General features: G+C 24.1%; 1 protein-coding gene across 7 annotated transcripts in view; it reads left to right on the top strand.

The window, feature by feature from the left end:
* The window catches only part of Nfat (nuclear factor of activated T cells 3), a 28185-nt gene that overhangs the window by 4657 nt on the left and 7080 nt on the right, over positions 1-16448 (top strand). Inside the window, exons 1-3 of one of the 7 annotated variants that reach the window (XM_074239240.1) lie at positions 10386-10506; positions 13662-13852; positions 15701-15900. The exons of 1 other annotated variant lie outside the window; for it this stretch is intronic. Coding sequence is in view for 4 of the 6 variants with exons in the window: in XM_074239209.1 (XP_074095310.1) it covers positions 10368-10506; positions 15701-16017 (456 nt within the window). In the remaining 2 variants the exon portion in view is untranslated. Of the gene's footprint in view, positions 1-9116; positions 10507-13661; positions 13853-15700; positions 16018-16448 lie in introns of those variants that run through there. 5 more of the 7 variants (XM_074239209.1, XM_074239200.1, XM_074239229.1 and 2 more) reach the window with 5 other exon arrangements.

Here is a 16448-nt window from a genome sequence, read left to right as displayed (position 1 = left end):
GACGTAATAGATGTACAATAGAAAAATTAACATCAAAATAACTTATCTCGTCAATTATATTTAGAGTTATTTCATTTTGAAACATTAAAAAAAAGTTTTTTTTTTTTTAAGATAAAAGTAAAACGAATTAACTTTTTTATTATCAATAATTTAATCTTCCCCTGGGGTATTATCCTCTGAATATTAGGGAACATTATACTCCATTTCAATAAGTGATTAACAATTCAGTCAGTATTTGAGCAAATTCCAAAGCGCCGTTTTACAACTTTAATAATTATTTATTATTATTATTGATAATGAACTTTTCAAACAATAAAGTCGTTTTAAAGCGCCCGTATCCGGCTGGGTCGATTTCATTTTATACAAAAATATTTCAATTGTAAACAACAAAATAATAACATTTAATATAAATTAAAAAAAATAATAATAATAATAACACAATATTTAGTTGCATAAATAAATTCTTAACAATAAAATATCAGTCAGTTGATAGATGAACTTTCAACTGTCTGGCTTAAAGCAAAATTGCAATAAATCTTAGTTGCAAAATTTTTTATTTATTTATACTTAAAATAACAAATTATTAATATTATTTATATTGTCATTTAATTTATTCCTAAAGATTTTGCAAAAATTTGTTATTACATACATATTATACATAAAAATGTGCATATATATGTATATAATATGCATAATAATTCTCCCTCGTTATTTCTCGATCGAATGCATTCACTGAGGTCCTTGCCTCTGGGTACAAAGTCCACAACCTCGAGACGTGCCTTTATGTGATGTCTCTGACTCTGAAACAACGTCTTGATCGAATGCAAAAACTATCGCAGTAGCAATGTCCTCCTTTTCCCGCCCTACTGGTTCTACGTTCAACTCTCCGAGGGAGAAACTTTCCATTTTCCCTCAATGATCGAGAGAAATCCTCAAGGACATACTCAATCAATAATCGCTCATTATTATCGTTTTCCTTATACTACAAAGTATTAAAATATTTTTTTCACACAAAAAAAAAATTTATTTGAAAGTAAATAATTTTGAAAAATTTTATTTTTTTTATTTGAGTAAAAAATTTCTTAGTTTAAGAATTTTTTCTTGGTTTAAGTAAATTTTACTTGATTAAAGAATTTTTCGTATCGATTCAAGAAAATAAAACTCTTCAAAATTATTTTTTTGGTTCTAAAATTTTTTTCTTGAAATTAATTTTTTTTTTTTTATATATTTAATAATAATAATAATAATTTTTCAATGTACATCTAACTTAAAAGTACATCAATAAATGAAATTAAATAGTCGAGCCTCCATAAGTGACTCGTGAATTAATTCGACCGCTATATGTCACTGTCGTAAGAGAGACAAATGAAACATGTACATATAATTTATATGATTATAATACACTACTGTGGATCAAATAATAAAGTAGCATCATCGAATGATAACACGTAACAGGCATACCCCTTTTCATCATAAATCTATACGTAATATCAATTCATATCGTACAATATATTTTTTTAATTTTTTACTTTTATTATTAACTTAAAACTTTATATTTGTATTTTATGAATAAAGTTTTTGGATTTTTCATTTTATTTTTTTAACTGCAAGTCAAAACTATTTTTTTAAAAACAAATTATGATTTTGTATAAAGTTTTTTATAACTTTCAATATTAATGCATTTTTAATTAATAATTTTTATAAATCAATTTATTTTTTTTTTTTTTTTCATTAAAAAATTTAAAAAATATAATAACGCGCAGGTTAATATTTTTAAATCAAAAAAATATTTTAATGAATTTTAAAATACTTACTCCGAAATGAGAATGTTTCTTGTTTTGCAAGTGAAACTATATGATGATATGACGAGACAGAAGCTTTATTTACTGTCACCAGTGGTTCACAGTTATTTTAAATAAATTATAGTTTAATGAAAAATGCCAAGCTATGAAAAAAATAAATAAATAATAATTGTTTTTAAATATTAACAATAACAATTTTTAGTAAATTATAGAAATAAATAATAATAACAATTAGATTAATTTCTACTTTTAAAAATTTTCTTTTTGTACAGTAATTATTTTTCTGTCAAAAAGACACTATTATTAATTCAAAAATTTCAATATTAATTTACAAAGATATTTAATTTTTTGGAAAAAAAAAATAAATACAAAAAAAATATACAATGGTCGAAGATCTTGCACAAAATTAATAATATGAGAATTACTGCGATAGCAGGCCGTCTACCTATTGATAATTCTAGACAAGACTTCTTATAAGTGCAAGCAATAAACGTTACTGATAGTAAAATTTTAATTGCACTTTAAAATTAACATCATTCAAAATAAAAATAAAAACTATGAAAGGTTTTTTTTTTGTTTAAAGTTATTTTTGCTAAATTATTAAAAATATTCATTAAAAAAAAAAAATTAGAATAACATACATGAGTCATATTAAATAGGAAGACTAATAATGTGTATGATAAGAATGACGGCTGAAATGTCATAAATAAATAACTCGCTAAATACAAGGAACTTTATAGTATACCATTATTATCTCTCTATAACTCAGGTAGTATGAACAATTAAAAGTAGATCATAAAAACAAGGTTGACTCTCTATAGTGCAAGCATCATTACATCCCTAGAGCCAATGATGAATTATTTTCAGTTAAAATAATTTAACAAATTAAAACATTGGCTATTTTTTTTTTTTTTTTTTTTTAATTTAAAAACTTTTAATTGCTTCTGTCCGATTATATCTTCAACTGATAGATATCTGTTGTTAATATATCATATGATATTGCAAAAAGTAATTATGTGTTTATCTTCAAAGTAATTATTGTAATCAATGAAAAATTGATAAATTTGAAATAATTAATTTATATTAAGCATGATCTTGAAATGGAGGTCGATTTTTATTCCAGTTAAATGGATCATTCTTTTAAAGTACTCTGGACGATTGGCCTCGATTTCTCATGGCGTTTACACAGCCCTGTGTGTTTATATTGCAAACACATTTGATAGTAATTATTTCAAAATAGTGACCTTGATTTTGATGGTTGTTTATTTTTTATTTTTTTAACTGTAGACACTTAGATTTTTTAAAAATATGGTGTCTTGTCATTTTAATTTTAATTTTTTTTAATGAAATTTTTTTTTGAAAATTTTAATATATTTTTTTTTTTTAAAATACATAAAAAAAATGAAGAATTAAAAAAAAATTTATTACCACAATTTTTCAAAAAAATTTATAAATTAAAAAAAAAAAATTATTTTATTCAAATTTTTTTTTTAACTGTTCGTTTTTTTATGTACTTTACAAAAAAAAATTTATTTATTTATTACATTAAAAATACTTATGTTTTTTTGCAAGAGAAGTAGTCACATAGATAAATAAAGTAATATAAATATTTTAATAATAAAAAATATATTCTACAGTGAAATTCTAGTTTTTTTTAATTAATATAAATTATAAAATCACAATTAATTCAATTTAAATTAACTTGAGATTTTTTTAAGCTTAAGCTCAGCAAGGCTAGCAAATAAATATTAAATAACAACGAGAATAATCCAGGAAACTTCAGGGATTCCTGGGTAGACCCTTGAAAAAAAAAAAAATACTATCAAAAACATAAAAAAAAAAATTAATTTTTCACCTAAATATGGCCAAAAAAAAGTTTGACCCTACTTTTAAATAATTACCTAAAATATTTTAACTATTCGATACAATTTAAAATAATATTATAGAGCATGATACTTAAAAAGTATTTAGGAATTTACTTTGAGAAATTTATATCATGTAAAAAAAAAAATACAACCAATATAATTATCATTTTTGAGCATAAATATATTCATTAAAAAGAAATAATTTTAATAAATTAACTATTAATTTTATTGCCAGTAAAATGAGAAAGTATTTCTAGTATATTTATATAATCCTTATTAATTAAATTCACTAGTACAGTTAAAATTTAACTATCAGGAGCAAAATTTGGGGTTGATATTTAATAAACAATGATTTCAGAAACAAGAATGACTTTCAAACGGCGCGAATAGTAATAACATGATTAATAAACAGGCCGGGTCATCGTCCAGTTGAAGAAGAGATTTGCGTTAAATGAGCTACAAGACACTCACTTTTAACTTGTTGCTCTGTTTTGTAGTGTGTCAATATAATCGGGAATAGAGAGAGAGCGAGAGGCCGTCAAATGCATATTATAATCTAAAATCTACAATAATATACACACACATTTACATAATCGCAACTTGTCTGATGTATAGAAACATTTGTTTATTACGCGAACTGAATTTGCTGTTGAATATTCAATACACTTTCGATGAACATAATCAAGAGTAACGGTTACGTGGGTGTTTAATTTATTTAAAATTCCCGTAACCTTTACATTATTAAATTATAATTTAATGGAACGTTAAAAAAGTGTTTCAGCTGCTAAGAATAGACCTTATTATAATAATAAACGACTCAAACTTTCAGAGTTTTGTTTATGATTAAAGCCCTGAGTTTAAAAGTTTTAAATTCCGTAAACTAATGAAAAGTACTTGTTTAACGTGTTACAATTTACTAAAACATAGGGTAACTTTGTTTTTCTTTATTAACACTGCTCATAAATAATTTATGTGTAGGCATTACTAATATGCATGCACAATAATTATTGAGCGCTGTAAATAATACAGGTTACAATTTAAAAATTTTTTATAAATTATTTACCTGATTCGAATACTAAAAAAATTATACTTGAAATAATTGTAATTATAGAGAAATTTTTATATCATTTTTTGACAACAATATTAAAAAAACCATTCGGCAGCCGAAATGGAAGTAGTTTCATTGAAATCATCTAAATATGAGTAGACTGATAAACAATTAATGTCTAAAAAGGGAAAAATTTCCATTGAAAACATCATTAAAAATTCTATTTCTAAAAATACGACCTTTAAAAATTTTTTTATCATTTCATTAAACTTTTTTATTTTTAATGATCCCTGAAACTTTTTTTTTTTTTAATCAAAATTTAATTAGTTTTTTCCCTGAAGTTTAGTTCTGTGACCTAATTGTTATTGAAGTTAATAAACTCTGCTTTTCAACTTCATCATAACACAATTATCTTCCATCGTAAAAATTGTCCCGATAAACCGGTTGAATCGATGATTTTTTAACCTGCTACTCTCTCGCTTTCGAATCGTCTTCCAATTGAACTCTTAATGTGAATTTGTTTAGTAATTTATTTGCGAATTAATAAATTACACCCGACATACATGATATGAGAGATTGTATCCCATATTATAGTATGTGTAGTGTCATTACTCGTATAAATAACTAAAATGAGTCACATTCAGTTTTCTGTTATTGTTTACCAATTTCAATTTACGTAATTATATTAAATTAAATTTAATTTAATTTTGAGAAGAAAAATGAAAAAATTTGATGATTTTTTAAATTACAATTTGAAATTTCTTTCGGTAATATATTTAAAAAAAAAAAGTTAATTTTCAAATATTAATTCAAATTTAGCGCGCATATTTTTCAAATAAAGCGGTTTTCGCGGACATTTTGAAATAAGACGGCCATTTTGTCCAACACCTTGACTATGGCAGACCATGAACTATAAAACGATTGTATGGTCTTTATTTTACCATAAATTAACTCAGTTAATAATTTTAATAATTTTATTATGCAAAGCACATTCAATTAAGTGAGCGGATTCTCAGTAACTTAAAAAACGTGAAAAATGTTTACTCAATTATTTACTTATTTAAACCAGACATATCGAGCTACTATGCAATTAACAAATGCTATACAGAAACTGTTCTTATTTTCTTTTCTTCTTGTTTCCTTGACGTCATTGGCGAACCGGTTATGCTTCACGAGAGTTGCAAATGATTTTCGATTCAACCAAAAAAAAAAAAATAAAAAAACAAAACGGAGACTGAGATCCAGGTTGGCATTAATACCAACAAATCCGTTCAAAATATATGCATATACATCCATACATAAATATGTGACCTTGCATATATATATTTTTTGTAAAAAAATATTAAACGTTAAAAATGCAAGTTAAATTTATCATTTAATATTTTTATGTTTTATTCTAACTGTTTTTTTTTTTTTTTTTTTTTTTTTACAAGGCAAATTACTCAAAAACCTTTGTCCTAAATTTTTATGGTCTTGAAATGTCAAAGAAACTCAAACACGTAGTTTTAAATAAAAAAAACTTGTCTTGTCTTATTTTAATTCACTAGAAATATTATTCACAATGTTAATCCTGAATCATATTTGTTTGTATGCAAGTGTGAGAATGTATAGATGCAAAAAAATGATTAAAAAATAAATTAAATAATTCTTTTACAATAAAACCTATGCATTAATTGAAATACATACGTACAAAAGTAATATTAGCATGTAAACGGGGAAATCCAAAGTTGGTTTCCTGCAATTAGTTTTTCTTTTGTGGTCAGGCGTGGTTATCGATCGTAGGGTAAGGCTAAAACTATATCAATATAATTTTTTTATATTTATTCACTTTTTATTTATAAACATTTACTTTTGGCTGTTCTGACGGCAAATTGATTCGTGAAATATAAAAAAAATCTTGACAAGTTTTAAAGGCGCGAAAATTTTAAATAGTTCTATTTTATTTAACAGTAGTACGGTTTATCCAAAAATTAAAATAAAAATAAATAAATAAATTTATTTGGAAGAATCATTGGATTTTCATGGTCGTCTGGTGTTGTCGCGACGCATCGCGAGTCGATTCGTTCGCATTGACGTCATTATTGACCGTAGAAATTATGCTGAGTTACCTGCACGCTAATTGATCTCATACCATGCGATTATCTAATGATATTCGTGTAAATCTCAGATAAACTCATTGTATATTTTTAATTTACCATTCGCTAAAATTTTATTTGCTTTTTTTCGCAAATAAGTGCTAATATTATAAAATTATAAATTTAATAACTATTGTGTAATAACGTTATTTACTTAACATGAAATTCTTTGTCTTTATAAAAAAATAGTCCAGTACAATTGTCAAGTATATTTATCTCTGATAATAAAATAAAAAATTGTTGGCTGTTGATCATTAAAATTCGCTTATTCTTGCCGACTGTTTGCCGATGGTGTATGATTAATTATTAAACTTTGCACACGCTAGTGTACTAATTTTTTTGCCATAAACTTATACAATTGGAAATGTAAATGTTTTGAAAAATTTATATTTTCTTGAATGAAAAATTCTAAATTTATCATCACGCCTGTAAAATATTTTCAAAATGAGTAAATCGTATAGATCCCACTGAAGAATTAAATAAGAGTTAATTGCTATTATGAAAATTGCTAGTATTGAAAATATTTACTAACGCAATGATGTAAAACAAATATTATTTAAAATGACGTGTAAATAAAATTTAAGTGTAACAAATTCGATTTATATCAATCAATGAAATTTATACAAATATTTAATATTTAATTTACCTGCAGTTTTACGCTGTGGTTAATCTACTTGTTCTAGAATTACATAAATTTTGCACTTATCAGAAAATCATTTTAATTCGTGTCCTTGATATAATATTGCTTATTTAGTTCGTAGTAAAAAGGACGAGTACACTAATTAAAAAAAAATTAATTTTAAAGAATTTTATTGTTCTAAATTGATCCAAAAAATTGTTAAAATAATACATTAGCTTAAGTACATTTTACTTGAATTATTCTACTTGTTTCAATGTGATCTAAGTCTTGAAAATAAAGTTGTTGGTTCAAGATTTTTTAGCTTTAATCAAAAAATCGTTTTTAATGGAACAACAACTAGTGAAAGAACAAATGATTGTTTTCCATATTGACAAATTGAAATTCAAAAGAAAGAAAGCTTAAATAAAGAAGATAAAACAAAAATTAAGAAAACGAACAAGATGATAAATAAAAACAATAATGAATTGTCAGTACAAAGAAGAAATCAGTCACGTAATTCAAAGGCATATCCGGCACAAAACTCGGTCGATTATAATATCACATAGTCGTCGGTTGGGGTCGATAAGTTCGCCATTACTTCAAGTTTCTCAAAGTATCTTTCAATAACAATAACAATTAATTTATGTATTGATATATTTTTTTTTAGTTTATTTCAAATTAATTAATGATACTCTTCATAGATAAAATTTCGATAAAAAATTTATAGGATTTAAAATTTTAAAATCCTCCAATAAATAAATAATGTACTTACCTGCACACGTACTGTGAATATAGCCCAGCAATTATTTTCTTTCTAGGTTAAAATGGTGTAGACATTAAAATAGAAGGAATATTCCGTTTGTAAATAATCTTTTTAACTTTACTTGAGTGTAATTTTCTTGTGTTATCGATGAATTAATTAATACCAAAGGAGAAAAGGCGAGTCTACTGTTAATATACACTATTATTTGCTGATAAAACTACTCAATAATACGGGTTATTGTTATTTTATTTATAAATATAGATACTGCATTTAATATAAAATTAATTCCACAATATAATATATAATAATAATCGATATTTAAAAAAATCTAAATATTAATTAATTGTTACATTGACGTAATTTAATAATCAAGTTAACGTATGTATAATATCACATGATGATTCGGTGATTACGAGATCAATTTTAATCCCTACGGCAATATACGTTAAAATATAATTGATAAAATTAACAATTACATAAATATAAATTCAGGTTTATATAATAGATTTAATATTGTGGATAAATTAAATGTGTTAAAAATATTTATACAATAATTCAAGTTACTGTTTGAGTTTGAGCTACTATACGATTACAACAAAAATAATCCCTAGGAATAAATAAATAGATTAGATATTGTTTAAAGATTACTTACATTAATCGTTTATGTCACGTTCCCTTACGCAGTCTTCACGTTTGTTTTTTTTTTTTTTTTTTTTTATCATCAGAAACAATTTTTATCATTTATTATCATAAAAACGATCTTTTTAACTTTTAATTATCTTTATTTAAATTAAGAAATCATTAGCTTATTTTTGAAAAAAGTCAAAAAAAGTCCTAACGCTTGATATTTAAATCACAATGAAAAGTGATAATATATATTGTTATTAATTTAATAAAATAATATATACAGTAATTAAAAATGTAAATATTATAAAGTTCATTGTACTTTTATCGGCGATAAAATGATAGCAAAATAATAAGAAAAATCTCATTTGTATCATACAATAAGGTGTTTAATTTGAATTTATTATATTATATCTGTCAAGTTGTATGTTAATAAAAGAAAATGATCGTTTTCAATCCATCTGCAGGCAAGTTGTATCAATATCTGAGAGCAGAAGCCAAGGTAATTAAACGACAAGAATAGAAGCTATACATATTAAATATGTATGCATAGATATATTTATATTTATGTTTATATTAAAAAAAAAAAAAAAAAAAAAAAAAGAAGAAGAAGAAGAAGAAGAAGAAAAAAAAAGTAAAGAAGGACAAAGAGTTTAACGCGATGTGAGATATTAAATTGTATACAATACAATAAAACAAGTAATAAAGACACAAGCAAAGAAAAGACAAGAAGTACAAAGTATATATACATATATGTATAATAATAAATATAAAATACCAAGTACTTTTCATAAGTATTGAAAGAACGAGGAGCGGCAAGTACGATGTGAGCAGACGTCGATTATCATCAAAAGAGTGGGGAATTATTTACTCGCTATTCTCTGTACTCGACTGACTTCTTCATGAATTTAACCACACTAGTTACACCAGTATGCTTCGCAACTTGCATTTGTGACCATCTGATCAACTATAACTTCAATACGATATATTTATATATATTTTTTTTATTATCGTCTTCATCGCCGTGTGATTAACTTTAACGTGGCGCTATATTGACCGTATATTAAATAAAAACTCAAAAAATAAATAAAATCTGTTGATAAATATTAGTCGCCTTGAGTTTAAGGACATATAGGATGGACTTACTGTTGTGATGGCGAAAACACGAGGCTCTCAAATTTTTTTTGTAAAAGATAGTGCTCAGTGGACCTTTTTGAAACGCCGGAGAACTCGTCTGCGATCTTGAAACGATTATTTTAATATTAAATTCAATTAAATAATTTTTACTATTTTTTTTTTTTTTTTTTTTATTTAGTAAAAATATTTTATTTTTTTTTTTTTTTTTTTCTATTATTTATTTTATATTTTGTAAAGATATTGTTATTATTATTTTAATAATTATTTGAGCAAAGACTGAGTGTGTGATTGAATAAATATACAGAGACGTGAATAAAGTAAATATTTATATTTATAAAAAAAAGAGTGCGCGTAATAAGTGAGTAATTATTTGAATGGCACCGGATTTTGAAAAAAAAAGAGAACCTGCTAAGGTTACTGGATATTTTGGACACTGTAGTTATAATAATAATAAACAAGGCATGATTTTGTTAAAATGTCCTGGGAATCCATTTACGGATTACTACCATCACGGTAAATAAATTAATATTAATTTACAAATCTATTACAGTAATGAACTTAATAGAAAATAATATTAATAAGTTGATAATAATAATAATACTCATTCTTATTTCTTGCAATTAAATGTAATTATTAGGTGGACCTAATTACTTTAGTTAATATAATGGGTATTTTATCAACACATTAATTTTGTTTTTTGTTGTTTATTCTTACTGTCGAGTCATTCAGCATTCATATTCAATTCTTCAATGATTTTAATTGATATAATATCGTAATTTATTATCCAGAATTTTCGATAAAATTCATTTTTCACGGAATCCATTGCCACGGTATCCTTCAAGCTGTTGCTATATTTTATACCTAAGTTTTAGTAAAAAATTAAAAAAAAAAACTTTTAATTCGCTATTATACATTAATAATTTATTGGTAAGGTGGAAATGATAATAATTGTTGAATCGCTTATGAATTTAATTTAAAAAAAAAAAAAAAATTGAATTGACATTGTTTCTATCATCTTGTATTTCTCTGTAATAAGGTCAACATTTAGAAAATTCACCGACTACCCGAAAGAGAAATATGACAGATAATTTCCAACTATACACATGTGGTTAGTGCGTTTCATTTATATTATTTATATCGCGACTTAATAATAGTAAATATTAATAAAGCTGAGCAGTGAAGAATTTTTATCGATTGAAAATTCTATTTAACTGTTTAATATATATTTAGATATTTAATAAGATATTTTTTTAACTTTTATTAGTTTTAGTGAACGTAATTATTGTTTCGTATGATCTTAATTAATAGAAAGTCGCGAATCTTTTACATCTAATCAAAAGAACTGAGTTCGAATCCCAGTTTCGGTCAACGAGATTATTTATTCGCTCATACTTCAAAGATGGATCCTTTCTCTTCATTATTTTTTAAAAAATATTCTGCGATTTTGAAATTATGCTTTAAAATAATTTTTAAAATTTTTATTTTGTTTATTTAAAGCCTTTCTTAGATCCAAATTTATTTTAACTTACAATTTTGAAAAACTTAATTTTTGACGAAGTCAATTCAAGATTAAATTCAATTTAATATTGATTTGCTGATAATTTTACGTAAATACTACACATTTTATAATTAAAAAATTTTATCTTCAGATAAAACTGTTTTATTTACTGATTAATTGTATTGAAAATAAACTGATAAGTCTCGCTAGACTTATGCAAGCTTATTAAAATTCAAAAGAATTTTATATATAAGTTATTCGATAAAGTTTGTTGTTTATTTACAAAAAATCTGAAGTAATAAATCTCTATTACAGTTGTAAATTTATTTTAACTGTTTTTTCTTTTTATACTTTTCATTTATAAATATACAATTTTACTCGAAGTAAAAAATGTTATTTTACAATAATAGTACAAGTTGTAATCACTATTTTGCGCTACAACGATATAAAGTTATTCTTTTAATAATTGCATTACCCGTAGTCAGTATCATTGCAGGTGATTATCTAAGTATGTTATTAAATCATTATTTTTTAATCGGTGATATGATTTTTTGATTATTCATAATTTACTATTTTTAATCGAAATATCAAAATTATCTGCAAATAAATATTTAATCCATTATAGAATATAAATTATATTTTATGTAAAAAAATAACTTAAATTTGAAGAAATATCAGGATTTTTTTTTGTGTTTTTATGAAAGAACTTTTTAAAATGATTTGCGAATTTTTTCTAAAGGTTATGAGCACTTGACAGAAAAATCAGAAAGGGTCACCTGATAAAGCTGGATAGAATTGATTGCTCTTTCTATGTATATCATAGACATGTTATACAATGTTGTCATCACAATTTAAAACTGATTCACAAGAGCCATTCAAAGAAACTTAACTATTAATATATTTACACGTGACTGTGTTGTATTGATTATAAAACAATGAAATATTTAGCTGAAATTATTTTATTTTCTATCTCAAGAAGGTATTATTCAACGAAAAATAACAAAATAACACTTTTTTTTATAGAAAGTACAATAATAAATATAAATGTATTGATAGAGAAATTATTTTATTATCAAATTTAATTTTAATCACTTTATTAAAGAAGAAAATGGGTTTTCTTTTTATTTTTTTTTAAATATAGTATTTTATTGTGTTTATTGAATATTTCAAGACAATAAAAATTTTACATAGTTTTTAACAGTAAATTTTAAAGAAACTAATTTAATAAATTTTAATATGACATAAGTGTAGATATTTTAAATTATAAAATACATTACGAGTTTTTGATGTATTTACTTAAAATTTTTGAATAGTAACTTTGGATCTAAAATAAATTCCGAGATTTACTAATTTGTAATAAATAATAACAATAATGATTAAATATGACTAAACTACTAGAATTAACAATTTATTCAGTAGTTTTTAAATTTAAAAAAGGAAATTTTTATTAAATAAATTTTTCTATTATATTCTGTATAAAATATAAAATTTTATTGATTTTTTAGATTGTATATAAATTAAAAATAAAGAATCAAAAATTCAAATCTTTGAATAATAATAATAATAAATTCAGAGAAGCGTATAAATTAATTTTTCAAAATTTAAGTTTTATTCTAGAAGTCTAATTGTTGTTTTAAAAATAATTAAATTATTTTAATGATTACTTTTTTGTAATAAATAATTAGATTTTCTAACTAATAATATATCGAAACATCAGTAGCAAAATTTCACAATTGCACCGAAGAAAATTTTCGTCGTTAAAAGGCTGCATTAGTTAGAACGCGTAAAAATGATCAGTGAAAATAAATAATAATAGAATAGATAATTAATCAGTTTTTAAGTATGGTGTTAATTTTTTTGAATAAAAACTAAAATTATAGAATGTCAATAAATCGATTGATAAAATCCAATGAGCATTGTGTACAGAAGTGAATATAGTCTGATTAACAATCAACGTGTAAAAATTTAATTAAGGTATATTTTAACATAAAATTATTTTATTTTTTTTTTTATATTAAAAACTCTAACTAAGATAATGATAATAATTAAATTTACTCTTGAAATAATTCAAACATATCGCCTGTTATTTATTATTTGTCTTATAAAGTATCTACAATCCAATAGTAATGATGTTCATTGATCGCGATATCAAAGAGTCACTTGAACCAAGTGTTTCAGATGACTGATTTGACGTGAAGGATGTCGAGAATAGAGACTAAATGACAGTGTTATCGCTATCAGTATTATTATTCTATTAATACTATTTTGTATCTACATTAATATCAGTAAAAATAAAAAAATAATTCAACTGTCCCGCTGGGAAATGATATCACCATCGCCTTAAATATATCGATGATCAGGGTAAGATTTTATTAATTGTCATAGGATAAAATAAATAAATTAGTTGATAAAAAAATTCAGATATTGCTCAGTAAAAAAAAAAAATTAAAAAATAAAAATAACAATAATAAATAATAAATAATAAAATATTAGATTATTTGAATTGGCAAAGTTCAAAATGTTTATTTATTTAACAAAGATGAGAGAGAAAATGATCGAGGTCATTGACACAAGTCAGTGATTTTCCTCACTTGATTTCACTTTACTTACACATATGTATACATAAAAATGTATTTATTTATATTCAAATTAGAATAAATAAAAAGGGGATAAAGTTTACGTGACAACCCTCAACCCCCTGCGTTGCCTGCAATTGCAACTTTGTCCTTATACATTATTCCGCCTCCCACTTGCCGCTATTATCTTTTACGGAGTACGAGGGCTTCTATACATAGAACAATATTTATTTTATTATTACTTTTTTTTTTTTTACCTTTTAATTTATTCATTTATTGCGTCAAGATCCTTCGAGTTTTCTATGGAATTTTTTTTTTTTATTGCAATAATAATAATTAATTGTTTAAAATAATTTATATTTCAATTCAATGATACGGAATTTTATTCTGTTTATTATAAAAATTCAACTCAATATTTTTCAACTCTTTACATTTTATTTTTTTATTTTAAGCACGAAAACTTGGATTGAGAGTATAAATATAATTTTTAAAATAATAGCAAATGTATACAGTAAATAAAACTACTCCATAAACATGTGAGTAAAAAAAAAAAATTTGTATAAATGCGGAGAATTTAGATTTTTCAGCCGGCTGAACTTTGATCATTCAAGTCAATTAAATATTATCATGGACTTGATTGTCATTCTTCTTTATATCTGTGTACCTTCCACAACAATGCTCAGGTACACCCGTTACCAAACACTGATTTATATTTGTACATATAAAAATATTTAATTTAACGTCACGTAGTAGTTAGACTATAAAAATTTAAAAATAGAAAATAATTACTTTTGAAATAAATAAATCTGAGTATAGACTGGGTGGTAACAGTAAAAAGCTAAATAATTTAAAGAATAAAAATAAAATCATTAATTTTTAATATTAAGAATATATTTTTTATAAAATAATTTATAACTTCTGTTACAAAAACAATTAAATCAAAACTAATGCAAAAATAAAATTTTATTAGATCTGTATGACAAAGTAGGTAATTTTTGGTCTAGAATGATGGTGAGGTATGTAAATTAAAGTTTATTTAATAAGCTTTCAGATATAATTTACAAAATTTTTACAAGTTATCGCATTTAATAGTTATTTCACAAAGAAATAATAAAAATTCAAATTTTTCAGAATTTTGGAGAATTAAAATTTTTATTAATCCTAAACTATTTAATTTAGAAAAATAAATAAGTATGCAAATTAAAGCTTATTAAATAAGCTTTCAGATGGAATTTACAAAAATTAAATATGATATCGCGTTTAATAGTTATTTCACAAAAATACAGTAAAATTGAAAATTTTTGCGATTTAAAAAAATTTTTGAATTTCTGTCATTTCTAAACTAATCGACAGATTTGGCTCATCTTAGAACTAAGCCTCAGAAATCGTCCAAAAAATGAGTATGTGACGTTTTATTGAAATCCGTTAAAAATTAACAAAGTTATAGAAGAGACAGAGTGTATATTTTTAAACTTTTGAACCATATTTTTTTTTCTGAATCCGCTTGACAAGCTGAGTCGATATATAGCAAAATTTTTCAAAATTTCCGTCATGAGGACCAATGGAATAGTTAGATTTCAATGAAATCTACTAATAAATATAAAATATACTGATGAGATTATTTTCTTGACAGGTAATACTGTTAACGAAAGCGGTATCTCTGCGGTGACGTCGTTGAGCACGAGAAGCTTAGCGAGCAATACTTTGCGTCATTCATCAAGACGTTTTAATCAACCATCATCGCAACAGCAACTACCTCAGACACAACAGCAGCAACAACCGCAGAGAAGATCACCATCTCGGATTCCTCTAGCATCACTGAGCAGTGTCACGGTCAGAAATTCAGATGAACTCGTGGCAGCAAACTTAACAACACAGGAAGTTTGCGACAGTTCGAACGACTCTGGCCTCGGCTTCGAGGAGAGGCAACAGCATCTCGGCAACTCCTCGGTAATCCCTGTCTATCAATTATTATTTATCTCACTTGTCAACCCATAGAGATAATTATAATTTATCAACAGAGAATACAGTATTATTTATTTAACTTTACAGTCAGGAGTCAGAGATTCGTTTTATATTGTCGCATTCGTTCCTGTACTGCTGTTGCCATTTTATTTTTAATTTAACAATTATTGTTATTATTATTATAATTATTAATAATAATAATTTGTATGATTAAGAGAATAAAAAAATTTTGTCTCCAGGATAGTCATATGATAATCGGTTTTTTTTTTTTAGTGAAATTTAGTTTGATTCTCATCGATAGTCAATTTCTCTAGAAACATAATTAAAAAAATGACCTTGTATCTTGTCAATTATTGACATTTTTAAAGATATAAGCTCATCCCGATATTACACTCATCAAGAGCTTTCATTTGAGT

This window comes from Cotesia typhae, unplaced genomic scaffold (assembly GCF_013202065.1).
Source record: "Cotesia typhae breed Kobodo isofemale line unplaced genomic scaffold, CoteBio_Ctyphae contig_11, whole genome shotgun sequence".
NCBI lineage: Eukaryota > Metazoa > Arthropoda > Insecta > Hymenoptera > Braconidae > Cotesia > Cotesia typhae.
This window is presented reverse-complemented; position numbering and strand designations above follow the sequence as displayed.